The following is a 25,907-nucleotide window of genomic DNA, read 5'->3' as shown; positions in this document are numbered from 1 at the left end:
CTCGGATTCGGTCTCGTAGTAGAGAGTGGGAGGGTTGGGAGGGTTGGGTAGAGTTCCATCGACCGGCGGTGTCAATACACTAAACACAGATGATTTGGCTTTCAATCGTTGCAGCGATCTGCCAGAGTTGTGCGGTCTGATCTTATTTTAATCTAACACGTCGTTACGACAAATAAGACGGCCTCAATAAATGAGTTTTTACTTTAAATGGTCCATCATCGACGCAAGATCATGATTATATCAGCCGACATTTCAGCATTCTCTCGAGCCAAGTTGACAAACATAGCATCTTCATCGAACCAGATACCAAAGAGACAACTTGCTATTTTGATACGAACTTGTCAACAAGTCTACCTGCGCAAAGTGTCAATTTCCTGATTCAGGCTTGCCAACGAACGCACCAATCACAATCGGCCAACCTGCCAGCAACGGAAATTCTTCAACATGGCCGAAACCGCAGCACACACCTTCTCCCCCGTCTCTAACGAAGTCGTCAACTTGGCGATTGCCGAGCTAGTTCTCTATGGTCTCATGTTTCCTCCCGCGATATGGATCACCTGGAAGCACGGAAAGAAGGGCATGGTCTGCTGGCCTATCCTTGTCTCTCACTTCGGCATGAGATTCATCGCCGACATCTACCAAGTTGTCAAAAGGAACGAAACATTGCTCCCGAATCAGTTCAATATTATGACTAGCGCTGGTAGCTTGGCTTGTCTGTCCCTGACTTTGATCGGCATTGTCTACGAAGCGTAAGATAACTCGCAAACATCTGCAAAGGACGAGACTAACTCGAGCGTGTTTTGCAGCAACATCATCCTGCCCGGATCACCGAAGCGATGGAACGAGAAGATCCTTTTGGGCATCACTCATCTTTGCAACACTGCGGGCATCGGTATGGCCACATATGGAGGTTCCCCGAGTCACGAGGGCGGCCTCATCAACAACACCTTGAACCAAATCGGTAACTGCTTGGAGCTGTTCATGATATTCGCCGTCTGCGCTTGGTTGTGGCCCACCTACAAGAAGATTAGATCTTCATCCAGACCCAACTGTCTCCCTGCTATGTTCATGATCCGCGCCGCCGTCGTCGGTCTGCCCTTCCAGCTGATTCACCTAGCCTACACCACGACCTACGCCTTCAACCAGATCTCCAGCCTCGACCCCGTCATGGGTTCTTTCGGTACGAAGCTTGTCCTAATCTTTGGCACGTACCTTGGTGTCACCATTGCCATACTCGCAGGCGGCTGGCTCGGCATGAGCACGGATGTGCCCAAGGCTATGCAGGTGGAACCCATCCCTACCGATGTCGAAGGCAACAACAATCATGTGCGTGACTAAATACCTTTGTGCCGGGGCTGAAGTAGGGATCGAATTGCCAGGACGAAGCAGGACTTCGTCTAAACCAAGAAAGAATATGGCATTCGTCGTATCCTTTGGAATTTTCCCGCGAGTCGTTTTCCAATGCATTGCGTAGCGAAAGAGAAACGAACCACCTGACAGGAGACTGACATCTTTTCGGGCCTTAGGAAGAAGAAACCTCATCTCAGACTGGAGGATTCCGACTTCGAGGACGAACATAATCGAGAAAGCGAGCTGGGGCCTGGGACTCTGGGTGGCCGCTATCGACGACAATAGGGATTAGTGCTTTGAGGCAGGATCGCTCGAACTCTTGAAGCCAAAACACGACTTGAAAAACCTCTGCGTCAAGGGACGAGGAAATAAAACTATTTTGTACGATTATGATCAGAGGCGATCACCCCAAGGCGTTTCATGTTTGGACTCATTTGTAGCATGCGCCGCATGCTTTTATAAGTTTGTAGTAGAAGAAAATAGGTTTTAATATTATTATCTATGTCCACAACAAATCCGCAAAAGACCTAATTTGTTCTAGCTACCTTAGGTAACCAGATAAGAAAGAGTCGATGCAAAGGTTCAATTCCATGCTTGTTTCAACGTCGGCGATAGTGGAACGAGTCGGTATCATCAAATTAAGTAAGACGGTCAACTGGGATTCCATCACAACAGTTTGAGATCACACGGCTGTACGAATTACATTCAAGTTGTATATATAATGTTCAAAACGTCTTGCCGGGCTTGGCCTTCGAATGCGGACATTACAACTGACTATTTGATGTCTGGTATCCACCCATTCTACTTTTCTCGGCAGCCAAGTCATTTCCCTCACAAGGGAGACTACACGTAAAAGTTCTAGTCTTGTCTCGATCGCCCGAGTTCATCTTGGGGTATTTTCTTCCCCGATACCTTGAACGATACAAGCCACAGAAGGAGTATGACGGCAAATTGCGAGATAAGCATATAGGGGAAAACATGGAGTCCCGCAACCTGTGTGATCGCGCCGAGCATGTATGGGAGTAGAGCCCCGCCGACCTGACCGAGGGAGGCAACAAATGATACAGCACCGACATGCAGCTCTTTCGGCAGATAATGCACAAACTCGACGATACACGACGGAAACAGTGGTCCCATGACGAAGCCGAGCAGGGCCATTGAGAATACTGAAAACCACAGGACTTGCACGAGGATGAAAAGCACCACAATTACTGGAGCGAGGACCAAGTAGACGATGACTGCGCGTCTGGGTGTGAGCTTCTCCGTCACCGCCCCCAGGGCCAGTCTTCCGACCGCCATACCTGCCCAGAAACCCGAGGAGCAGATGCTCGACGCGTAGGTGCTGGTATGGCGGACGCGGAGCATGAAAGCCACGACCCAGCCGGAGACGGTGCACTCGGTGCCGACGTATGCGAGGAGATAGACGGCGTAGATCCAGGTCGCGCTGTAGCGGAAGATAGCCCGCTGGTCGACTCCATCTTCGGGGCTTCCGTGCTTCTTCTTCTTCTCGTGGTATCTTGCAGCGGTTTCGTGTCTGAATGCCAGGGGCAAAAAGACAACTTCTGCAGCGGATGCAATCGCCTGAGGGGCATGTTAGTCAACTAAGGCGCTGGGTCTGGTTCCAGCCTGCTGGACTACGGGCTTACCAAAACATAGAACCACTGGTACCACTGTCCGTTGTTTGCCGAGAGCATGATGCCTGCGAGGTACGGGCAGATGGCAGCGCCGATCGAAAATGAGCCGTGCAACAGACCCGACAGGGTGTTTGCGTTTGGCAGCGCAGCAACCCAAGCACACCAGGATCCATCAACGATTCCCACACCAAAGGATCCGATAGTAACTCCAAAAAGAAATAGCGGGAAAGGCGGATGAAAGGAGCCTACTGCTGCGTAGACCAGGTGGCACGCGGGGCCTAGAAAGGCAATTCCGCGTTGCCCGAATTTCTCATGAATGCGGCTGTTGAAAAGCGATGCCAAGCAGTAGCCAATTGGTCCGACGAGAAAGATAGCAGAGACTTGAATGTCGTTGAGGTGATAGTATGTTTGCTGGTGTGGGAGTGTGACTCCAATAGTAGCCACAAAGAGTCCGGCAACTACAAAGGAGTAGGCTGCAGCGGCGATTCTCAACGCGATAGCTTCCTGCTTTTGGCCATTACCAGCCGGATGTGCCCTGGACTCAATGTCCAAGTCCGCATTATCCGTGCCAAGCAACTGCTCTGATTCCGTTGCGTCATTGAACTCGGGCGAGACTGTTCGACGTGCCATTTTCTGAGATGTCGCGAAAACTGGAAACGAAGAGCATTAAAAAGACGGTTCCCGTGGCAAGGACATTGGGCTGACAGGTTGGAATGGAGGATGTCGCTAATTATTAACAGTTTCAGGGTCCTGCGGGCTGGAAGCAAAGTGTCGGCAAAGCCTCGGGCGATCAATTATTAAACGTTTCCATTTTAGGAACATGTCCCAGCTTACCAGGGGGCTTGTTCAACACATCAACATTGAAGGTTCAGGTATAGCGGGTGGGCGCTCAATATTTCCCTCGAAGCTTGACCCGATGAATAGCCTTATTGTATTGTTCTGTTTCAGACATTTCACAAATTTGTTTTGTGGGAGGTAAGGACGCCTGCGTCAACTGTTCATAAAAGACAAGTACTTGGACAATTCGGTGGTAGTTCACCTTGGTATAAAGCTGCGCCCCGCTCATCTAATAATAGTAGATGTGCCTATGGGGCCGCGCTCCCTTCTAAAACACCCTTGACCTATTGGGGGAAAAGCCGAACGGGATATAAGGGCTCTCGTACCCCTGGAGACCGCGCCATAGCCGTAGTCAACAACATCATTGGCATCGACATCATTGTCGCCGGGCTTCAGCTCGTCCCACTAATGCGGGTTGCAGGCTTTCGCATGCGAGAAGAGCTCGTTGCTCACGGCAGTCACCATTGATGGGGTGAAGAGCACCTTCTCAGTGCCGAAGGCGAAAGGACTTCCAGGGACGGTAAGAGGGTTCATAACCTTGCGGAGAATAGAGTGAATGGGGCCGTGGAGGCGAGGGTCTCCTTAACCATATTGTGTAAAAGTGGGAGTTTATCTAGGCCAGGTCACTGCAGCGGCGGCGGTCGGCTTTGGTCTCCTTGGCCTATTTCCTGGACTTGTTCCTGGAAAGGCTCTTCTGTTTTAACGGGGTGTGCAGCGGAGCAAAGCATGATCCATGCGCTGGCCGAAGACGACGAGTGCTACATGACTTTGCACGGTGCTTGACGAAGGAGGCCGCAGAATCATATGCCGTAGGCAACAGCATTCACAATGGGAGGAGGTATTCAATGGAAAAAAATTGGCGGTTCAGTATTACTCCTGTAGATAACCTGAAGGCAGGCATTGGTCAGAATCGAGGCGATGAACCCGACGAAGCCATAGAATGCAATAGGAGCCAATTTCGATAGGCCCACGATTCCTGTAGTCTCTGTTGTTTTTTGATAGTGCTGAGCTATGTAGGAATTCTTTCAGGGTGTTAAAAGTACTTTTCAGGTTGTAAGAAGGCGAGGTTTATATCCGAGTTAAGGAGGAACGTCAACCGTGATTAAATATTTTGAAGTATTCCAGGCAGTGACTGTTAGTTTTCAAACCCCAACTCCTTGGCGATTTAGGACCGAATCTGTCGAACTCTGGCTCCCGAATTCGTATTCGCCTATTTCTTGTGGCTTTCCAAGGTATTATTAACGGCGCTGTGCACATCGAGTGTCTTGCGTTCAATACCTTGAAGTGATTGATATTCGTAATTGGTCCGATACCCCCTTGAGCCGTAGACGCTTTCCGGTCTGGATCTGATAGAAGTTGAAATCAATGGGCTCAGTATGTAAGCACTTGGCACGCGATGTGCTCTTCCCAAAACTCTTGATGATTGTACAATCATTAGTACCGATCCATCAAGATTATCCAAGACGCGTGGGGGGTGATCAACATACCAGAATTATTCCCAAATCTAGAGAAGACCTGAGTTTCACAGCCTTGGGCAACCTTGTCACGAGATAGATACTGTGTGTCTAATGCTGACCGCATTAACGGTTTCGTTTTAGCCGTAGCAGATCTAAATATTTCAAAAACACTCTTACATGCGAGCGAGGCTCAAAACATTAAATTCGCAAGTATTCCGTATTTTTTGGTACAAATGAACGTAGTCTCTTAAGTTTTTACTCTTTTTCGCAGTATTTATAATAGCGACTGACGCTTGCTGCGCGGATTTGTCGACCCCATTTGATCATGGCAAAGTATGAAGAGATCTGCGCCAAGGCAGCAAACGCAGCAACCAGAAACGCGTTTTGATAGCCCATGTTCTCGACCCATGGGGTTATACTGGTACCGTCAGTTAGCAGAGTACACTTTCTTCATGAAGTTCACGATGACTCACCCATAAGAAACAGCAAAAGACATTGTATTCCGGATCAGGATTACGGTGACAATGGCGTCTTCTCCTAGCTCTTTGTAGCTGTCAATACAGTAGCTGATTGATAGCTGGCTACCGGCGGTGATGGCTGCTCCAAAGACTCCCATTGCGAACACCAGGCCGAACCAGTGGACTTTGTGAGCAGCCCCAACTCCCCAGAGAAGAAGCGCGCCTGGGATGCAAATCAACAATGCCGTGTATAGCCAAAGGCGGAACTCGGGCTCCATAATGCCGTTATTGCGTCGGGCTTTCCAAATGACGAATCTATCGCCAAGTATACCGGAGTACACTGTTCTAGAGGAATACGTTAGAATGTGCATCGTCTAACAGGAAAATGATTTCAATGTGACCTACCCAATGCCAACTCCAATCAGACAGGATATGTAGGATAGCCCGACAATACTTGATTTAAAATTGTACGGCGAACTCGACAATATCAGAGATGCAGTGCCGTTCAGAACATTGAAGTAACACACGACGGCGCCATACATGAAGCCAGAGAATACTATTGGCGGGAATTTGAAATAGAGGAACGGCCTGACTACCATCTTCAGAAGCGAATCGTGGTGGTTGATGTCCTGTGTTCGGAACATCTTGAGCTTGTCGAAGTACGTCTTTTTGGTCATGGTCGGTTCTAGGCTGGGAGGTGTCTGTACTGGAGCGACTTGATCTGAATCGGAGGGGTCTTTGGACCCTTTCTCAAGTGCAGAGGGTGTGAAGTCGACCCGATAGGGCTCAGCGGTCAACACGCCCATGCGCTGGAAGTTGGTCTCTTCCATGAAGAAGAAACAGATGACGAAGCCAGCTCCGCAAAATATGGCACACCAGTACTTGGTTCTTAAGTTAGTCATAGAAGAAAACGCAGTCTACAAGCTCGTAAACTTACCAAGACCCATTGCCAGCCTTGGCCGTCATTGACAAACCCGGCAATGACTGGAGCGAGAAAGTTACTTCCGACTAAGAACAGGGCGTAGAAGCCCATGAATGTGCCTCTCTCATGCGTGAACCACTATTCCGCCTTGTCAGTTGAGGTTCATCACACAATCTCTTCATTGGACCTTGGGAGCTTTACATACCACGTCAGCAATGGAGATCTCACAAAGAGACTCGATAGGGGCGCCAATGGCCCCTTGCAAGACCTTGTTTGCAATCCAATTACTACCAGTGGTGGCGTGTGGAGCCCACAGCATGATGGCCTAGGTCACCTTATATTAGACCAAAGGTTCAGCATGAGTTGACGCTGTGGAGACAAACCATGCTTCCCAGCAGAGTAAACAGGTACACGGGGCGTTTGCCAAACTTTTGGGCAAGCGGCTGCCAAATCAGACAGCCCCAGCCGAACGCCAGAAACATGTAACCGGTTCCGGAGTTCAAGTCTGCAAGTGTAAGGCCAGTCGCGGTTGATATCGGTACGAGGACAGAGTATATCGCAGCCGATGCAATGCCAACGGCGAGGCAGTAACTGCAGAATAGGGCGCCGTCTGATTAGCTTGGAACAGAGCAATAATTTGGCCAGATGGAGTCGACTAACACGCAGATACATGCCAGGAGCTGATATTTCCTGCGAGGACTCCAATTCAAAGGGTCATCAGGGTCGATCGAAGGTGTTGGAATCAAGACAATGTCCCTCCCACTGCCCTCAGCATGCCGTGAGGCCATCGTACCCTCAAGGTCGACCAAGTGAACGGTTCCAGGAATGAAGCCTGGTGACCGCGCTGTTCCTGCTGCGTCTGAACCCATAATGAACTGTGATAGGCTCGGGTTGGATAAGTGGGTTTGCAGAAGTAGTGTAGCGGACGCAGGATTAATACCTTAGGTCGGAGAAGGGGAGGCATCGATGATGATATGTAGACGAAACAAACGAATGACTTATCAATCTTCTGGCTAGGGACTGATAAGAATGACGAAAGTGAAGCCAGGAAGCATATAGAGGACCGTGATATCGTGTTTGAGCACATGTTCCAAGTCCAATTACAGCCAGATATGCAGCGTCTTGATAAAGCATGTGGGATGTATGGTAGAGGAGCCATGGTGGACTCGACGGCCGCAACACTCTTTGCAATGTCCAATCATGCGTATTTGCGGACTTATCTCATATGGGTCGGCCCTCGAGTCTGGGGTAATCTCCACCAAGTGAGTGATCTGAGAATGGACATGGAGTAAACGGATGTAATCTCATGTCTCCCAGCAGCCCTCCTCCGCAGGACAGTGTCGTGGTAGCGCTGTTACGTATGCAAAAGATAATGGATGAGAGCATCAATTCTGCCTTTGTGATCTGCTACCGTGACAACAATCAGCAGATAATGACATGCGTCAAGGCCGTGTGGATAGAAGTGGCCAATGACTGGGAATTACGAGAGTTCAGCGCCGGCTGATTGCTGGTAAATGCCGTGGGCTAACCAATCATTTGTATTTGCGACGGAGTTAGAGGAGCCAACTCTGATAAGGCACAGATTGCACCCGTCCGCTTGTTGGGATGATTCTTTTGGTCCTTGACGGCAACCAAAATGTCGTGCGACAGTAATTGAGCAGCAAAAGATCGGCAGAGCATGCCGAGGGTAGTTCTCCGACTGCGTTATCTTGGGTGACGCACCCTTCTGTGGTTCCGCCAAGGTCATTGGTTTCCCTTGCGCCGAGTGAATGAAAGTTGGATTGATGAGGGGAAGCCATCTCCAACACTCATGTACGTCAGCGTCAGAACTCGCAGCGATAAGTAAAGTAATTCGCCAGCATGCATGTGTAGCTACACAGTATCCAATCTCCAGTCAATGCGGGATAGGCCGGTTTCTCATTACCCCTCCCATCCTGAAATAAGGAGGATTGATAAAGACAATGTCCCAAGTGTCTCTTACATTGGGTCACAAGTCCATTTGTCTTGTCTAAATTTTCATTCACGAACACTTCATCTTTTACCCCGTTTCTCCATCACTCATCATGGGCTCACTGGCACCAGCTTCGTGGGAGCTCAAGGCCGAGAAGTTGAGAAAGATTCTGAAGGACTCGCTCAATCCGAAATGGCTTTTGGCCCCGGACGACTTACCTCCCGCGAGCCAGTTGAACGTCTCCAAGTTCATTGACACGTGCAAGATATTGACTACACGAGAGCAGGAGATCACAGCATGCACTGGCACCGAGCTGGTCAGCCAAATGGCTGCTGGCAAGCTTACCGCCGTTGAGACAGTGACGGCGTTCCTCAAACGCGCTCATGTAGCACATCAACTCACCAATTTTGCGACCGAATTCCTGGTCGATGACGCGCTGAACGCCGCTGCAAAGCTCGATGCGCATTTCAAGGAGACTGGAAAGATTGTAGGACCGCTACATGGCCTGCCTATCTCCATCAAAGAGCACATCGGACTCAAGGGTCGTATTGTGCATTCCGCCTACGTGGCTTGGGCGGACAACGTGGCCACAGAAGACGCTCTCGTTCTGCGTCTGGCTGCCAAGGCTGGGGCGATCTTTCATGTTCGCACCAATGTGCCTCAAAGTTGCATGGTGAGCCACCAATCATTGACGGAGTCTTCAAGACACCGAGCCTGACTGATCGTCCTACAGCACCTCGACTGCAGCAATCCCATCTACGGCACGACAGTCAACCCCTACAATCGCAATCTCACATCAGGCGGCTCCAGCGGCGGCGAAGGAGCTTGCCTCGGACTTCGTGGCTCTGTATTGGGCCTCGGTACTGACATTGGGGGTTCCGTTCGTGGACCGGCGGCCTTTTGTGGCTGCTATGGCCTTCGTACGACGGCTCTGCGCAATCCATACAAAGGCATTTGCGTACCGGGTCTAGGTCAAGAGAGCATTAGATGCATATTGGGCCCGTTGGCAAACAGTGTTTCAGACATACAGCTTTTTGAAGACGTTGTTCTCAATCAAGAGCCTTGGGATGAGGAGACTTCTCTTGTGCCTCTACCGTGGAAGAAGATTGAGCCGTACCAGCCTGGACAACTTACCGTCGGTGTTATCTGGGACGATGGGTAAGCCGCTGCTAGTCTGATACCGCTGAGCATGCCAAGTCTGTACTGATACTAGCGTTTTAGTATGGTCCATCCGCACCCCCCAGTCACTCGTGGCCTCAAGTACGCGGTGGAGAAGCTCAAGGCAGCCGGCGTAAAAGTTGTAGACTTTGAGCCGTATAAGCACAGCGAAGGCGCTGAGATCATTGAGCTTCTCTACTTCCCTGACGCGGCTGCTACGCAGAGGGAAGTCCTCGCAGAAGGAGGTGAGCCAGTTGCGCCGTTGACGGAATGGGCATTCAACTACTCAAAGCCTGAGCCGCTCACAATAAGAGAAAACTGGGACTTGAACCTGCGAAGAGAGGCGTTTCGTGAAGAGTAAGGATCCCACATCTGCTCGGTTAACTGGCAGTGAACAAAATATTTAACAGCGTCGACAGTTACCACCGGGTTATGAAAGAACGCGGCGTCGATTTCATCCTGTGCCCCGCCTATGTCGGCGTTGCCGCGAAGTGCGGCACTCCCCAGTACTGGCATTACACAACTATCTGGAACATCCTTGACCATCCAAGCATCACCTTTCCGACTGGTCTTCATGTTGATCCTGCGGTGGACGTAGTCGATACGGATTACAAGCCCCGTTCTGAAACCGAAGAAAGGGAGTATAAAAAATGTAAGTTTACATGACTTTTCGAGTGTGGTTCTCCATTGACTTTTTCCAAATCTAGATGTTCCAGAAGAGTTTGTAGATGCTCCCATTGCCCTGCAACTTGCTGGAAAGCACTTCCGTGATGAGGAGACGGTGGCAGCAGCAGCGTTGGTGACAAAGATAATCCAAAATTGAAAGCACGATGGCCGCAGAGTCCGTTTCGAAAACTTCAAATCAGCATTCTAGATGCCCGGGCCGCAGTAGGGTATCTATACGTGTAAACTTCAGTGCCTATCATGTTGCCTCTCGTCACGAGGAATCTAGATTCGCCCATTTCCGTGACGTGTTCTATCACCCATGGCGGCTTTATAGCGGCTAGGCCGATATTCATTTGATCAAGCTGAAGGCCGGTTGGATACGTTCCTTGTCTAAGCGTAGGGCTCAGGCTCAACAAGGCTGATGTAGGGTTTGCAAGTTCGTCTCCATGGCAGTCTTGACTAGTCGGGAACGTGTAAAAACAGAATCACCCTTACTTTTCAAAAAGCAGTGGGACCTAGAATAGATTCATTTTGCAGCTGGACCTCACCACACAGCCAATATCGACGGGCCATCCAGGATCCAGCTCGTAGATATGTGCGACATGACCCCGCAGCGGACCGGTTCTCCAAGCTCCCGGACGATAAGCAGACCCGCCCAGCGATGTTGGGACGGATGCTTATGCGGGGTTACATATCCAATTTCCTTGATAAGAATTGTTGATCATGGGCAGGCTCCTTCTCGGCATGTCATTGCTTCGCAGAGGACGCCTCCCAACCAATCGCAGAATTTGCCTCACGAGCTACGCGTCGACACGCGAAGCACGCCTCACGATGCCCAAGGCCAAGTTACGGACGAAGACTGGATGCTCTACCTGTTAGTCCATGTCAGCTCATTTGTTGATGGTTTAGGTGCTGATAAAGAACGGGCAGGCAGAAAGCGGAGAGTGAAATGCGGAGAAGAGCGCCCGAAGTGTCGCAACTGCGTTGCTTCAGGTCGTGGATGCATTTGGCCGTCGTCCGACGACATGTACGACAGACGTCATCGCTTTCGTCGATCTTGCTCCAATGATAGGGCCCTGCCGTCGCCGTCTTCATGTAGCGAAGACTCAATCACTTATCTGGAGCTGAGAGAACCTCCAGACCTTGAGCAAGAGCTGATCCATCACTATCTCAATGTTTTCCTCTCGGTGTTGTTACTTCCCACAGTGAGGGAAAGGGACCTGGAAGGCTATGGATCGCAGGTCATGAGTATGGTGCTTCGCTCGGAAAGCGTAAAGTGCGCCGTCCTGGCTGCGTGTGCTTCCAACAAGTACATGCTTCTGAGGTCTCGAAGGTATCATGATGCGGCGCTGGGGTACTATTTCCGGGCGGTGGAGCTGGTCAACCGCGCTCTTCATGACCTGGGTACATCTGCCAAAGGCCCGGATGATCCCCTGCTGACCACCGTCGTATATCTTTACTTGTATGATGTAAGTACCAAATTGCCATCGTGTCTCTGATTCCGGCCCGGGCTCATTCTTGTGATAGTTGTGGGGGCCACCCGACGAGACTCTGGATGCAAGAAAGCATGTAGATGGTGCCATGAACCTGCTCAAGCTCCGATACGAGGACACTAGCTCACCCATGTCGATGTCACGGCCGTTGCATCGAATCAACACAGAGAGCGTGCTTTATCAGGCGTTTTTGCTCGCAATGCGAAAACCGTTTGCACCCAACTTTCACGTTGATGAGCAATTCCTTGATCGGTCCGAACATGTCCTCAACGCGAGAAATCTCATTGATATCTTACCCGAGGATTTCAGCCCCGTGTTGGGCTTACCGTTGCCACTTTACCGTCTGATCACAGACCTCATTGACTTTCTCAACTCACCCAAGCATCCAACTGATGCGTTCCTGACCCGGATGAGAGAGGAGATGGACACATGGGAAGGCTTTGTGCTGGTCGAAGATGGGACAGTCAACTACCCTTGGTCCATGACAAGCTTCCATAAAGATGCGGTTACCCTCTTTGTGTTAGGCGCGTCCCTGCTACTAGACTACATCGCAGAGTCCTCAACTGCTGTGTCCACGTCAGCGACCCGGATCCAAAGAGCTCCGCAAAACAGTTGGATACCATTGCAGGAAGCATCAGACGGTCCTAGATGGCAAGTGAATCGTGCATTTGAGATCCTTCGCCGACCAGCTGCGTATGAAACTTGGACTCGATGCTTCTTGGGGGCTTGGCCGATGCTGATACTCGGCTATTCCGTCACTTCATTCGAGGATATCTCACTGATCCGGCGTGTTCTGACGCAAATGGTAGAGCGTATGGGGTATGGGGAGATTCAAAGGATCCTCGATGATCTGGAAGGAGTCTGGACTTTTCGAGCTGGTTGTCAGGACTCAGGTGGGCTCGGAATTCCAACCGAGTCTTTGGGGATGAGTGCTGCTGGGAGGACTTGTTCTGTCTGATTGGGTGTTCGGCGCAAATTACACAGATTTCGATGAAAATAGATTTTTGTTTGGGACTCTCTAGTCTACGCTAATACCAGCTTCCTACACTTAAACAGCAATGAAAGACAATTCATAAACTTGCGTAACAACTCAATGACTCAAGCCTTTTGCATGCGCCTTGGCAACATGACGCCAATACCTCTCTGCGCTCTTCTCTCTGATTGTCCTGCCATACTTGGTCATAACGAAGATACTGGCGTTCCAGACAAATCCAATGACAGCAACGATGATGTAGGTGTCCCGATAACCCATGTGATTCAACCAGGGAGTTATTCCATAATTGATGGCAAAGGACATGGTGTTACGGATGATGACGCACGTGGTGATCATGTCGCCGCTAAGTTGAGGATACGATGCGATGGCATAGCCAAGGGATCCTGCAACAGCGAGGGCGTTGTTGATGGCGAGGGTAAACTGGGATATAACAAGGCCTATCCAGTGAATGTGGTAGGTCACACCCAGGCCGTACAAGAGCATGCTGAAGGGGACTAGGAACATTGATGCGGAGAAGAGCCAGAGCGAGTGCTCCGATTCGGATATTCCGTTGTTGCGTCGGGCAAGTCGTATCGTGAGCAGGCGGCCCACCTTGCCGCAGTAATAGCCTCTGCAAAGAGATCATGTTAGTCAGGCATTAATTTATCATTCGAGTTAGGTATGGGAAGACTTACCCAACCACAGTACCAAGTAAGCCACCGGCGTACGCAGCAGCTACACCGGCCGTAGAGAAGCCATACATGGTAGTGTAGACAGTGCCAGCTGTGGCATTCTGCACACCGGACCACACCAAATTGTTGGCGCCGTACATAAGACTGATTGCAAGTCAATTTCGGGGTCATTCTCGAGGATCCACGAGATTTCTCACCCGGCATAAACAACCGAAGGGTACGTAAAGCCCCTGAGTCCACCTAGCGCAATATCCAACATGCGGTTGGGTCTAGGCTTGTCTTTGATACCGAGCTTCTGGATGTAAGTCTTGCGGGGATAGAACATCTGTCCGGTTTCGGTATCAACAGGCTTGGCGTTTATCATGTTCTGGTCTCCAGCCTTGTCCGACTTCTTCTCGTCCGAATCGCCTCCATTGCGTTGCTCTTGAATTCCATTGCCAGGACCTGACGTCGTGCTATCTTCGGCTGGTCTCGCCGGTCGGTCGTAATTGGTCTCTTCCATAAAGAGGAAGCAGTAGACCAAAGCAATGCCGTTAAAGATTGAACACCACCACTTTGAGATGGACAAAATGGTTAGTCATATGCGGCACGGGATACAGCCGGTGGAAATGCTTACCAGAGTCCACTTCCAGCCCATGCCCACGTTGATGAAGCCTGACAGCATCGGAGCAAGTTTGCCCGTCATTGAAAGACCCCAACCGTAGAGTGCAAGATATTTCGGGCGCTGGTGCGCGAACCACTGTGTGCTTGTTAATAAAGCATGCCCCGGATGGCTCTTCATGGAAGGTTCTTACGATATCCGTGATGGAGATTTCGCAAAGCGACTCGACTGGAGCACCAAATAATCCCAGTAGGATTCGATTAGCCAGATATGTGTGCTTCGTAGTGCACATGGGGGCAGTAGCAAGGATTACCTAGGAAGTAACACATTAGAAATCATGGCACCTTGAAAGTTGGATGTATTAAGGTGAACACACTATGTTGGCAATGAGTGACGCAAGGTATGCTGGTCGTTTGCCATATTGAAGGGCAAATGGTTGCCAGATCAGACATCCCCAGCCATAGAACAAGAACTGTAGTAAAAGTTTTGTGTCAGTTCTGCCTTAGGAAGGTCGCTCGGGTCCTGCTGACCATGATTCCTGTGCCGTTGTTGATGTCGGACAGTGACAAGCCTGTTGCTTTTCTGATGGGGGTGACGACGGAGTAGACGGCACTACTCGGGATCGCGATCATGACGGTGTAGACCAAGACGCACGATGTCGCAAGCCATTTTCGCTTCTTTGTCCAGTTCAACGGATCCTCTGGGTCTTCTGATGGGCGAGGAATGAGAACAATGTCCGCTTCATCGGACCCGGAGGCATGTTTGCTGATGACGGAGCCGTCGACGTCGATAAGCCTAGTAGTGCCAGGAGGGAGGCCATCGCCGTCCATTTGAGCGGGGTTTGAGTGAGCCATTTGGTTGCTGTCGACCCCAAGAACTTAAAGATGCGCCAGTGTCGATCTTTTGAGAACCCCGGGTAAGTGCCAAATAGAGTGAAGGTATTAATGTCCAACTTGAGTCGGCAGAGGAGCGTTTTTGAATCATGTGCGACTGCAGCTACTTATCGGCGTTGCTCGTGGAACCGTTGTGCGGCATGCCGATCCCAGGGGGCAGTTCCTTCTCACAAGGTGAATATATCCGTCTCACGGACACGGCATTAAGCTATCACAGTAAGAAGCGGACGACTTAGCAACTGCCTGAGTCTGCCCTGGAACAAGATTCGGTTTGCGGGAAACAGCGATAAGACAACCAGGTTCTCAGTCTCGGACATCGACATGGGCATTCTTCATACGAGACGCCCGACACTCGGTTGTCCACCATACGTAAGGTAGTCAGATAACGACGCCAAAGAGGCACTCGGACGCAAAACGCCACGCCTCCAAGAGCTCTGGATAACGATAGCAGAACATGAGCCTTGAATCAGCCTATTGATATGTGCTTACATCTCCTCGTTCCCGGGTCGTAAACCGCCCGCATAGAGCGGAGCCTCTAACGACAGGGATGCCGGATGTTGCATTAGGATGGGGGCTTTCAGACCCGCCCCTAAACCAACTGGGCAGTTGACAGCGATAGGCAGAGAGAGCTCAATCTGGCGCTATCTGAAGATGGCAGATAGGGAAGACACTATCGCTCCAGATGGGGTCACTAATACAACGTGTACTCTGTAGGCAAAAGTTATTTGTGAAGCTTAGCAGCTGATTCGTGTCCTTTCTTCGTTTTGGGGTCTTGTTTGATGTGATCTGCATTGTGTTCGGACTCGGGACAGCATCAACCAATTCCACCCATTCTAAGCTCGCTCAAGATGGCCATTACCACGATTCCGAGAAGCTGGAGAGAACTCGCGGAAGTCTGCATTGATATACAGCAAAAGTCGATACCTCAAGCATACCTGCTTCCTAGCGACCAGCTTCCCTTGAAAGATCGTTCAAACGTACTAAATGTCCCATGCGAGTCTGGCATCTTGGGTGAGGAGGAAATTTGGATGACACAGCAGGATGCATCCAGTTTACTAGAAAAGTACAAGAGCGGTCAATGGACTGTCAGACAAGTTGTTACGGCTTTCCTGAAGAAGACCACCATCATTCATCAGCTGGTATGGGTAAATCTCCTGCTGTCTAGATAATCCTAGCTAACCAGGGTATTCTTGTTTGTACTAGACCAATTTCGCTACTGAAATCCTTGCTGAAGATGCTTTGAAAAAGGCGGACGAGCTGGATGCGCACTTTCAAGAGACAGGCCAGCTGGCCGGGCCCCTCCATGGCATCCCAATATCAGTCAAGGTAGATTCGATTTCTCCCGATTCGGGGTTTTTGGTTGCTTAAAGGCTTGTTATAGGAACACATCGGCATGGGTGGTCATATTACTCATGCCGGGTTTGTCTCAAAGATCACAAACGTCCCACTGGAAGACGCTCTTTCCATCCAGATTCTGAAGAAAGCCGGGGCGGTCATCCATGTTCGAACAAATCAGCCTCAAAGTCTCATGGTAAGAAGAGTTGCCTTTAATTGACGTCAAACTATGGAGAAAGATGACTGATTTTGCTGCACCATAGCATTTGGACTGCAACAATAATATCACCGGTTTAACATTGAATCCACACAACCTTCTTTGTTCGCCCGGTGGATCTTCCGGTGGCGAGGGCGTGTCCGTCGGCGCAAAATGCTCAGTCATTGGCGTGGGTACGGATATTGGTGGCAGTATACGCATCCCTGCCGCTTTCAACGGTTGCTATGGACTTCGACCTACGGCCCTGCGTGTTCCAAACCTTGGGAACTTTGGTATCACATCTGGCCAAGAGAGCATCCGGGGCGTAGTTGGGCCGTTGGGCCAGAGCGTTGATGATTTGGATCTATTCATGAATGCTGTTCTTTCAGCCGAACCCTGGGACACGGAGACCATGCTAGTCCCAGTGCCTTGGAGACCCGTTCAACTCAAGATAGAGATCACAGTGGGAATCATGCTTGACGATGGGTATGTTCATTCCGGTCATATTGTCATCAAATTTACTAACCTTCTTTTAGTTTTGTCAAACCACATCCTCCCGTCCTCCGGGCGCTTCATTCGGCCGCGGACAAGTTGAAACAGGCAGGGGTCAAAGTAGTAGACTGGGAACCCTACGATCACGAACGTGGCTGGGAAATAGTAGTAAGTCGTTACCATTTGCCTACAATCTCTCTTCCATGGAAGAGGTTCCACAAGTTTCATTTTGACTAAGTTATGCCAGTCCGCCTTATACTTCCCCCAAGGACCGAAGCCATATCTCGACACTTTTGCTGAAAGCAGCGAGCCTGTCCTTCCACTCACCGAGCACGCCTTCAAGTTCTCAAAAGCCGAGCCACTTACGGTAGCGGAAAACTGGGACCTGAACTACAGAAGAGAGGCATATAGGCGAGATTATCACGCTCTCATGAAGCAGAAAGGCGTGGATGTCATCATCTGTCCAGCGTACGTTGGTGCTGGTGTGTTGCAGGGCGGTGCCCAGTACTGGAACTATACAGCTATATGGAACGTTCTTGATCAACCAGCAGCCATTCTGCCGAGCGGTCTCAAAGTTGACAAAGCGATTGACAAGCTCGAAGAGGGCTACACGCCCAGAAACAACGATGATGCCAAAGAATGGAAAGCTTGTAAGTCGTAATCAGCGGCGCACTCGAGCTCCTCCATTTTGTTATCATCGCTAACGCCGGGATCTTTGTAGATGACGCAGATCTTTTCCATGGCATGCCTATTTGTTTACAAGTTGTAGGCAAGCACTTTCATGATGAAGAAGTGCTACAGGCCACCAAGCTGGTAGACCAGATCTTGAAGGCATAGAATTGACCAAGTACATTAGATTAGACTGAAGGAAAATGTACGGTGATTGATAACAATACCTAGATGTTAAATATTTTCCCCGCCGCAATGGCCGGAATAGAATTTTGCTTCCTTGTTTCCGCAACTCCATCAACTTTTCTTCATGTGTTCTCAGGTAATTATCAATCTTTGAGTTATGAGTCTTGAGCTACCCACTCGATCGGCTTTCCTTCCCAATGCATACCAACTTCTAAGAAAAAAGCGAACAATGAGCCTAGCTTCATCGGGCTCTTTTGGCTTTGTAAAATTCATGTTCAAGTTTGGTAATGATGCCAATGAACCGGTGTTGCCAAATTTCATTTTACAACCTACATCAGCGAACTTACTATACGTGTTTTGAATCGTTTATACTCATCCGTAAACGTCATCCGTAAACGGTACGAAAACGCCCAGGTGCCGACTAAATTTTGATGACGTAGTAGGAGCGCCAGCTTATCATCAATATCTCTGTCCAATGCTTGGCTGCTTCGGTGCCAGATTGCGCAGATAACAACGCCCGCGGGCAATCGGCGGCACTGTCCCCGCTGGAATCCACATTTACACTCTTATTTACCTTGCCAGAGTCCCTCGTGGGGGGTTGGCGTGACTGGAGGTCATAGTTGGGGTTGGCATGGGGCCGCCTGTGTTGATAGCACGGGCAGCCCCAACAAATTGTTGCGTTCAAGGCAGATGCAACTGAGCGGGGTCTTGGTTCGCTGTCAGATACCCTTTCCAGACACCAGAGGAATGACCAAATCCACGAGTTGAGGCGACTCCGGTATCGCGATGATCATGTCGGCTTCGTGACTTGATGTTCTTTGATTGACACTGCGTACTCTTTGACTGAGGACACTTTCCTGTTTAATTCGGCACTTGAAGTCACCCAGATAACGACATTGACTCTCACCAGCGCCTTTGAGATTGCTGACCACCATCTCTTCACTCACTATCTGGTGCCCTGGCCCTACCAGACATCATCGACGTACCTAGTCCCAGGCGATCAAGATGACTCGACTAATCGCAACTGTTGATCTCTCGAACACGGGTACAGCATACTACGCTCCAGCAACAATCACTCGCGCCGGTTCACTCGTACACGTATCGGGCTTGCCCGGCAACACCAAAGATGGCAAAGTGCCGTCAGACTACGACTCGCAGATTCACCTTGCACTGCTCAACCTGCGCAAAGTAATCATAGCTGCCGGATCGACAGTATCAAACATTGCAAGTTTGACTCTGTATATTGTCGATTACGATGCCTCCAAGCGCCAACACGCCCGTCACGTCCAACGGTTTCTGGGGACCCATCGGCCCGCAATGACACTCGTCCCGGTACAGAAACTGGCGGTACCAGGCTGGTTGATCGAGATCAACGCTGTGGTTGCTCGCCCAGAGGCACCTCCGGTTCCTCGAAGCCTTCCGCCTGTGCAAGAGACTGCCGATGTCGTCATTATTGGTGCCGGATTGGCGGGCCTTTCCGCCGCTCATGAAGTCCGGCGTGCTGGGCTTAGCTGCATTGTCCTGGAAGCTCGGGATCGTGTGGGCGGCAAGACATGGAGTCAGCCCATGGAGGGCAGTGGGGATAGAGGGGTGTTCGACCTCGGCGCGGCCTGGATCAATGATACGAACCAAAGCAGGATGTATGAGCTTGCAAAAAGATATGGCGCCGAGTTGATTGAACAGAACACCAATGGCAACTGCGTTCTCCAAGATTTCGATGGCAAATGCAGTCCTTTCGCGTATGGAGAGCTACCCAAGGCATGTTGTACATGTGCTCCCTAGAACTTGTTGCCCTTCGTACCATGGCTTACATAGCAACAGTTCACCGAATCGACGCGCGACCACCTAGCTGAGATTAGGGACATGGCAGAAGCCGATTGTCAAGCTCTCGACGTCTTCAGACCAAAGGACACATCCCTCGATTCTCTCACATTCGAGGCCTACCTTAAATCTCGCGGTGCCGACAGTGTTGCTCTTGCCACGGCAACTATCTGGACACGAGCCATGTTGGGCCAAGAGCCGAAAGACATCTCAGCACTTTACTTCCTGAACTACTGCAAGTCTGGTGGTGGCTTATTGCAGATGCGGTCAGATAGGAAAGACGGAGGACAGTACCTGCGAGTCCGACAAGGCACGCAGCTGTTCTCTAAGGGGCTGGCTTCATCATTGCCCGAAGGTGTCGTCCGACTCTCCAACCCCGTTCAGACTGTCGTGCAGAGTGAGAATCGCTCCGTCAAAGTCGAAGCCGGCGGAAAGGTCTACTCTGCGCAAAAGGTCATTACCACCGTACCTGGTCCGGTTCTCAAGACGATTTCCTTCCAACCGTCGCTCCCCCACACGAAGCTGGCCTGGATCGAATCTCAAACTTACGGGTACTACACGAAGGCCATGATGGAGTTCAGCGCCCCTTTCTGGGTAGAGAAGGGATTCTGCGGCTTGGCTCAATCCTTCGTCGGCCCTGCTTCTGTGGTCCGCGACACGAGCAGCCCGGTAGACGAAAAGTTCGTCTTGACATGCTTCCTGGCCGGCGAGCCTGGAAAGGCCTGGGCAGCATTGACAACTGCCCAGCGCGAAAACGGCCTACTTGAACAGCTAAGCCAGCTGTATGATATTGAAAATATTCGTCCGCTCTTCAAGCAAATGGTTCTCTATGAGTGGGTCAACGATGAGTTCTCGGGATGGGGTTGCCCCTGCACATCACTTGGCCCGGGAGTTCTCGACACGCTTGGTGGAGACGGATTGCGGGAGCCGTATCGTGATCTCCATTTTGCCGGAACAGAGACCGCGGGTGAATGGAAGGGATACATGGAGGGCGCCGTGCGAAGCGGAGAGCGAGCTGGCGCTGAGGTTGTGAAGAGTCTCAACGGCGGGATAGTGTCGCGCCTTTAGCGATCAACAATCGTGAAGCAGATGATCTAAAAATGAAGCTGCGTATCTCTGAGCTTTGGTCGATATAAGATGTTTGTTTACTAGTAGGGATACATGTGAGATATGCTTTATTATACCACCGTTTCTCTTATAATAATGTCACATCACCATTATGTTTGCATAACCTCGTGCAATGAACTCGAGCGTAACATTCATCCTGATTGAGTTTGGGTTACGAATGCTGACATGTTTGATTTGCTTTGGCTCATGAATAAGGAACTCTTATGCGCATTATGCATTTATTCATTTACGGGGTTGGGTTTCGAGCTGTCGGGCCATTCGGCGACCGCCACTCTAGAAGACCGTGTAGCTCTGACAAGGGATAAGAGGCTTCAGTGCCGACTTCAGAGCATGGGTGGTGTTTCGCCCATCGGCATGGCACACAAGCTCCATCCATTCACATTCAGCCGATCTTTTGACTGGCCCAGCAGCAAGTTAAGGTTTTCCCCTTCCGAAGCGTCGGTCCCGGAGAATCCCTCGCAATGCCAAAGTAGATACAAATCATGCCCAGTCCTTTTTGGTGCAATGCTCGGCAACTTCGGGTTAGGGGGGAAGTACAGCCAGCGTAAATCAACCCTGTACGATGGCTTCGGGGTTCTGGGACAACCTGGTCTGATACGTTAGATGTATCACGCCCTTTTGACTTCGACCGACAACTGTTGATGTTGCGAGTGTGACATTGGGTTTTGCGCTTATCGATGGGGACTTCTTGCACCTAGCTTTGGTAGCGTGGCTCAAATAGGTAGCACGCGCACCTTGTCTTCACCCACCGCTTCATCCTTGGGTTTTCCCTATGCCGGTTTCTCAACAGCCTGAACTCGGAACGACAGATAGACTTCTCTCTTTGGCAATTCAGACTGGTGATTTCAGCGGTCTATATACCTCCAAGGCAAATCAGCGTCGCCGATTCTCTTAATCACCAGATCAACATGCTCACCACCTCGATTCACTTGACTCACGTCACCAAGATCCCGGAGTACATGACCCGCGATGAGGTTCTATCGCGCCTCCACAACGCAGAAATCCACATCAAGAGCGACCCCAACTTGACGCACTGGACGCCCCGCACACCCAAGGTGCCACCCACTGTGCCCGAGGATGTCGAATCCATCGCGGCTACTGAGTGTTTCACCGTCACGGATACCGTCCCTACCAATCTTCCAAAGGCGCTGCCCAAGGGTTTGTTGGAGAAGAAGAGCGTTAGCGAGTACGAGTTCACCTTTACGCCGGATGGAAGCTTCGTTCGTATCCACTGCCCCATGAGCGTCCTTTTGGATACGCGGTGGCGTGTTCGGGACGGGAGCAACGGCGGCCTAGAGTTAGAAGAGGCTGTGGAGGCTCACTGCTCTCGTTTCCTAGTGAGCGTTGTCAGAGGCGAGTTGGAAAAGAATTGGGAGGAGGTCCATCGGAAGATTTTGACTGGGAAAGCATGAGCAGTCCGATTGTGGAATTTCGATTGTAATAGACGTATGAAGGCCATAAAGGACGCGTTACCTTCTCTGTCTACTTTTTGGTAGAGAGCTTGAAGAAATATAGAAACGAAAGGCTTTCATCTCGTCGACGAATTAACCGTGACATTAACCTAGGTCAGTGTAAAATCGAAGCGACTCTCACAACAGGCAGCAAGTTATATGCCTTCATGTTGCTACTATAGATGAAATGGACTCAAAGGCTGGCCTTAGACTACGTGGGGAGTGCTGACATGAGTAAACAGAATTTCCTACCACTGATGACTTGAATTTGACTATCATTCTCCCTTGCAAAGCTCTCCGCGCGACTTCCAAATTTCATACTCGAAGTCTGGTTGGAACTCTGTGTACAAGGTCTCCTGTGTGGTGAAGAGCTAATTAGCTTCGCTCTTCTTCAAAGATGAGCACACGTGTTTTAAACATACCGGATCAGCATTGACCTTGGCTGTGAACTCGGCCTCCTTTTCCCCGATGATATTCTTCGGTAGCCCTGTGCCTTCCACCAAGATCTGGACCTCACATGACTTTTCCATCAGCGTGAATAGATATGCTGCCTCGTCGACCGTACCTCCAGTTGTTAACAGACCATGGTTCTGGAGGATGATGACACGACCCGTTTCGCCCAGAGACTCTGCAATCTTTTCGCTCTCGTCCGCTTCCAAGACGACGCCCCCGAAGGACTTGTACACAGCCTGGATTCCCCAAAAGTTGCAAGTGTCTTGGCTAATAATTTCAAGTGGCCTGCCGAACGTCGACCAGGCTTTCCCGGCTGGCGAGTGTGTGTGACAAGCCGCATGGATGTCGGGACGAGCTTTGTGAATGGCGCTGTGAATCATGAAGCCTGCTGCGTTTACAGCCGCCCTGTTGCCGCCAATGACTTGACCGTTTTCGTCAATCTGAACCATGTCGCTGGCTTTGAGCATTCCGAAATGCTTGCCAAGCCTTACTCGGCGTTAGAAATACGCGGGAGATATTGACGGGCTGATGGGAAGTCTCACGGGTTGATCCAGAAAGTGTTGGGGTCTACCGGGTCTCGAACGCTGATATGTCCACTGGTTCCCTCTGTGAATCCTTTATGCGCAAATACTCTAAATGCGCCAGCCATATGCTCAAGCTGCCACTGTCGTTTCTTGTATGGGTCTGTGATCTTTGGGATCCCCGGGAACTCATAGCCGCCGGTTGAAAGGGCTGTCACTCCTGATTTCTCCAAGGGCTTTTCGGCAACTGCCATAGCCTTGTTGGGCGCAACAGTCATGGTGAATGTGGTTGACATGGCTGAGGTGAGGCGTGTGGCTTGTTGACTATAGCTTTCGTACTTGTTGATGGTGAACTTCTAAGACATGAGTTTGCTTATCTTGCGATAGTTGCGGTAGCTCGTAGACCCCCCTTCTTATCCCGCAGGATTTGTCTGGTTCTGGCTTAGTTTTTCCTAAGTCATAGTCTCGGCCGGAATGCCTCTCGGTGCAAAAATCGCCCTCGATTCAAACCTGATTCGGTCAGCTTGACAATCCAGTCAACTGCATTACCATTGAAACCCAAATGTGACTAGCTGCTAGCTTCGCTATAACCTTCCGAAGAAGTACTGTGTATGGTACCTTACGTATGATGTTCGTTATCATCATCCCCACTTCCATCGGCGCCGACTTGGCGAACAGTGATAAGCTTATCTTCAGAGGGTCTCTACCCCTGTGTTTATCTCGCAGACCAGGATCGTCCGGAAATGGGAACAGATTACGAGGCTGGCCGGATGGTTTCCAGCTGTGCGCAGTCCTCGCTCTCAGCTTCCTATTCTACGCATGCGTGGGAAATGCCAACTGATAATCTCCATCGGACATTTTCGACTTGCCCGATGTCCTCCCCGGCACCTGCAACCTACCTTGGTCGGAAACGTACCAAAACGTTCACTGGCTGTTGGACATGCCGCTCAAGAAGGGTTAAATGTGATGAGACAAAGCCACACTGTTCTCCATGCAAACTGAGGGGTCTTGACTGCCAGGGGTATGGTGTTCGCCTTCAGTGGCTTCCCTCCGAGACTGTCTTTCCCTCTGAGCCCAGCTTATCATGCATTGACCTGGCCAATTATGGTACAAATTCCAGATCATTCAGACGACAGGTTCCAACTTGTAAGTCCTTGGGCCTTCATTTGCATTACTAAGACGTACTGATTGAGAAACAGCACCTGTTCAAAGTGTCCTACCATGGAGCCAAGTTGAGGGTATTCTCAAACTCATCGATTCCGTAGAGCCTGGATCATCATCCTTTTTGGGGGGTGATCTATGCATCAATGTTGAGAGCTTTGGAGTATTCGATTCGAATACGCTGTCAAATGTCGGCCATCAGAGCCGCGTCGGAGACTACCTGGTGCCGGAAGACATACGTGAAGAAGAGTCTGGCCAGATCATCGAGGCAGAATTTGCAACATCCACTTCCTCCCCAGGCACGCAAACCTCTGAGAGGCCGCAACTTCTGCCATCGCCTTCACATTCTGAGACAGAAGCAGCATGGGAATTATGCAATCTCCATGTCCAGCAACATCTACAGACGGAATTAGGCCATGTAGGTCCAGCCGAGGCCACAGATAATCCAACCGACCTTCAGAATGAGGAACCTACGATTGCAGTGTCATCACCTCTGTCATCACCTCGCCGGAGGCTTGGGTACAGTTTCTCCACCGAGCCTTCCCGGACACCGACCTTTTCGATCTCTGACCGAGAAAGGTTTCTCATGCACCACTACGTGCATAGAGTTGTCAACATATTCTGTGTCATTGACAACGCAAAGAGCCCCTGGAAGACGATCCATCTGCCCCGAGCTATCCAAGGAGCCGGCGAGTTGAGTGTGATGGGCGCAACTTCGAGGATTCGCAACGCCTTACGGAATGCGTTGCTCTCCATCAGTGCCTATTACTTCTCAAATGTTCAGACATCGGGAACAAGGCTTGAAGCAGAGTCGAAATGGATTGAAGCAGCAACTCTCTATCGTTACAATGCAATCGGTTTGCTGAAACAGGCCGTGGAAGTTGACCTTCATGCACCTGGAAGACCAAAGTACAAAGAGTTCCTGGCAACAATGTTGTCCATGATCACAATCAACGTAGGTGGCATCCTTGTCTCGTCACAAGCGGCAGACAGAAGATGTCTACCCGGCGGTTTGCGTAGCAAGCCGCAGATACGTTTCTCATCTCTACTTCACCTATGCTTGTCTTTTTCCCAAGCTTCAACCTACAGTTTCGATCATTTCCGTTACCTCTTTAAGCTCTGTTCGAGTTCCATCATATCTTACTGATACACTGGCTAGGTTATGTCCGGAGATACAAGCACCTGCAGTGTCCACTTGGACGGCGCTCAACAGCTAATCATCCATATGGGCAAGGGAAAGCCTCGGCTATCTTCTAAAGCTCGAGCCTTGCATCGCATTTACTTCTACCTCCGTGTAATCTACGAAAGTACAGCTAAAATGCGAGGTTCCGCGTGTCGCTTTTCTCCTTCTACCAGACGACATAGCTCCGATGTGTCTCAGTCACTAGGTCCAGAAGTCTCCTCCAATA

General features: G+C 50.4%; 11 protein-coding genes across 11 annotated transcripts; 7 read left to right on the top strand and 4 right to left on the bottom strand.

The window, feature by feature from the left end:
• Positions 1-444: 444 nt before the first annotated feature.
• CORC01_02304 (uncharacterized protein) lies at positions 445-1,338 on the top strand (the record flags this gene model as incomplete). Its single annotated transcript, XM_022613955.1, has 2 exons — positions 445-749; positions 807-1,338. The coding sequence occupies 2 exons, from the start codon at positions 445-447 to the stop codon at positions 1,336-1,338; spliced, it is 837 nt and encodes a 278-aa protein (XP_022479453.1).
• Positions 1,339-2,208: 870 nt separating this feature from the next.
• CORC01_02303 (MFS transporter) lies at positions 2,209-3,614 on the bottom strand (the record flags this gene model as incomplete). Its single annotated transcript, XM_022613954.1, has 2 exons — positions 2,209-2,931; positions 2,997-3,614. The coding sequence occupies 2 exons, from the start codon at positions 3,612-3,614 to the stop codon at positions 2,209-2,211; spliced, it is 1,341 nt and encodes a 446-aa protein (XP_022479452.1).
• Positions 3,615-5,533: 1,919 nt separating this feature from the next.
• Positions 5,534-7,527, bottom strand: CORC01_02302 (uncharacterized protein; the record flags this gene model as incomplete). Its single annotated transcript, XM_022613953.1, has 7 exons — positions 5,534-5,696; positions 5,752-6,081; positions 6,142-6,617; positions 6,674-6,796; positions 6,864-6,983; positions 7,042-7,249; positions 7,319-7,527. 7 exons carry the CDS (start codon positions 7,525-7,527, stop codon positions 5,534-5,536), a joined length of 1,629 nt encoding a protein of 542 aa, XP_022479451.1.
• A 1,194-nt stretch (positions 7,528-8,721) lies between these two features.
• CORC01_02301 (uncharacterized protein) lies at positions 8,722-10,590 on the top strand (the record flags this gene model as incomplete). Its single annotated transcript, XM_022613952.1, has 5 exons — positions 8,722-9,282; positions 9,343-9,767; positions 9,831-10,124; positions 10,178-10,419; positions 10,475-10,590. 5 exons carry the CDS (start codon positions 8,722-8,724, stop codon positions 10,588-10,590), a joined length of 1,638 nt encoding a protein of 545 aa, XP_022479450.1.
• A 445-nt stretch (positions 10,591-11,035) lies between these two features.
• On the top strand, positions 11,036-12,884 carry CORC01_02300 (uncharacterized protein; the record flags this gene model as incomplete). Its single annotated transcript, XM_022613951.1, has 2 exons — positions 11,036-11,902; positions 11,961-12,884. 2 exons carry the CDS (start codon positions 11,036-11,038, stop codon positions 12,882-12,884), a joined length of 1,791 nt encoding a protein of 596 aa, XP_022479449.1.
• Positions 12,885-13,016: 132 nt separating this feature from the next.
• On the bottom strand, positions 13,017-15,046 carry CORC01_02299 (major facilitator superfamily transporter; the record flags this gene model as incomplete). The annotated part of the gene is made up of 7 exons (XM_022613950.1): positions 13,017-13,530; positions 13,595-13,735; positions 13,789-14,144; positions 14,208-14,330; positions 14,386-14,505; positions 14,569-14,664; positions 14,723-15,046. 7 exons carry the CDS (start codon positions 15,044-15,046, stop codon positions 13,017-13,019), a joined length of 1,674 nt encoding a protein of 557 aa, XP_022479448.1.
• Positions 15,047-15,933: 887 nt separating this feature from the next.
• On the top strand, positions 15,934-17,945 carry CORC01_02298 (amidase; the record flags this gene model as incomplete). Its single annotated transcript, XM_022613949.1, has 7 exons — positions 15,934-16,224; positions 16,289-16,411; positions 16,467-16,616; positions 16,684-17,102; positions 17,153-17,276; positions 17,356-17,758; positions 17,830-17,945. The coding sequence occupies 7 exons, from the start codon at positions 15,934-15,936 to the stop codon at positions 17,943-17,945; spliced, it is 1,626 nt and encodes a 541-aa protein (XP_022479447.1).
• A 1,023-nt stretch (positions 17,946-18,968) lies between these two features.
• Positions 18,969-20,852, top strand: CORC01_02297 (flavin containing amine oxidoreductase; the record flags this gene model as incomplete). The annotated part of the gene is made up of 2 exons (XM_022613948.1): positions 18,969-19,728; positions 19,813-20,852. 2 exons carry the CDS (start codon positions 18,969-18,971, stop codon positions 20,850-20,852), a joined length of 1,800 nt encoding a protein of 599 aa, XP_022479446.1.
• Positions 20,853-21,820: 968 nt separating this feature from the next.
• On the top strand, positions 21,821-22,324 carry CORC01_02296 (uncharacterized protein; the record flags this gene model as incomplete). Its single annotated transcript, XM_022613947.1, has 1 exon — positions 21,821-22,324. The coding sequence occupies one exon, from the start codon at positions 21,821-21,823 to the stop codon at positions 22,322-22,324; it is 504 nt and encodes a 167-aa protein (XP_022479445.1).
• Positions 22,325-22,638: 314 nt separating this feature from the next.
• On the bottom strand, positions 22,639-23,615 carry CORC01_02295 (class II Aldolase and Adducin domain-containing protein; the record flags this gene model as incomplete). Its single annotated transcript, XM_022613946.1, has 3 exons — positions 22,639-22,719; positions 22,786-23,302; positions 23,359-23,615. The coding sequence occupies 3 exons, from the start codon at positions 23,613-23,615 to the stop codon at positions 22,639-22,641; spliced, it is 855 nt and encodes a 284-aa protein (XP_022479444.1).
• A 594-nt stretch (positions 23,616-24,209) lies between these two features.
• On the top strand, positions 24,210-25,645 carry CORC01_02294 (uncharacterized protein; the record flags this gene model as incomplete). Its single annotated transcript, XM_022613945.1, has 2 exons — positions 24,210-24,483; positions 24,537-25,645. 2 exons carry the CDS (start codon positions 24,210-24,212, stop codon positions 25,643-25,645), a joined length of 1,383 nt encoding a protein of 460 aa, XP_022479443.1.
• Between the last annotated feature and the right edge of the window lie 262 nt (positions 25,646-25,907).

This window comes from Colletotrichum orchidophilum (assembly GCF_001831195.1).
Source record: "Colletotrichum orchidophilum strain IMI 309357 chromosome Unknown Scaffold_13.1, whole genome shotgun sequence".
Lineage (NCBI taxonomy): Eukaryota > Fungi > Ascomycota > Sordariomycetes > Glomerellales > Glomerellaceae > Colletotrichum > Colletotrichum orchidophilum.
Note: the sequence above shows the minus strand (reverse complement) of the source record. Positions and strands in the feature narration are given on the sequence as shown.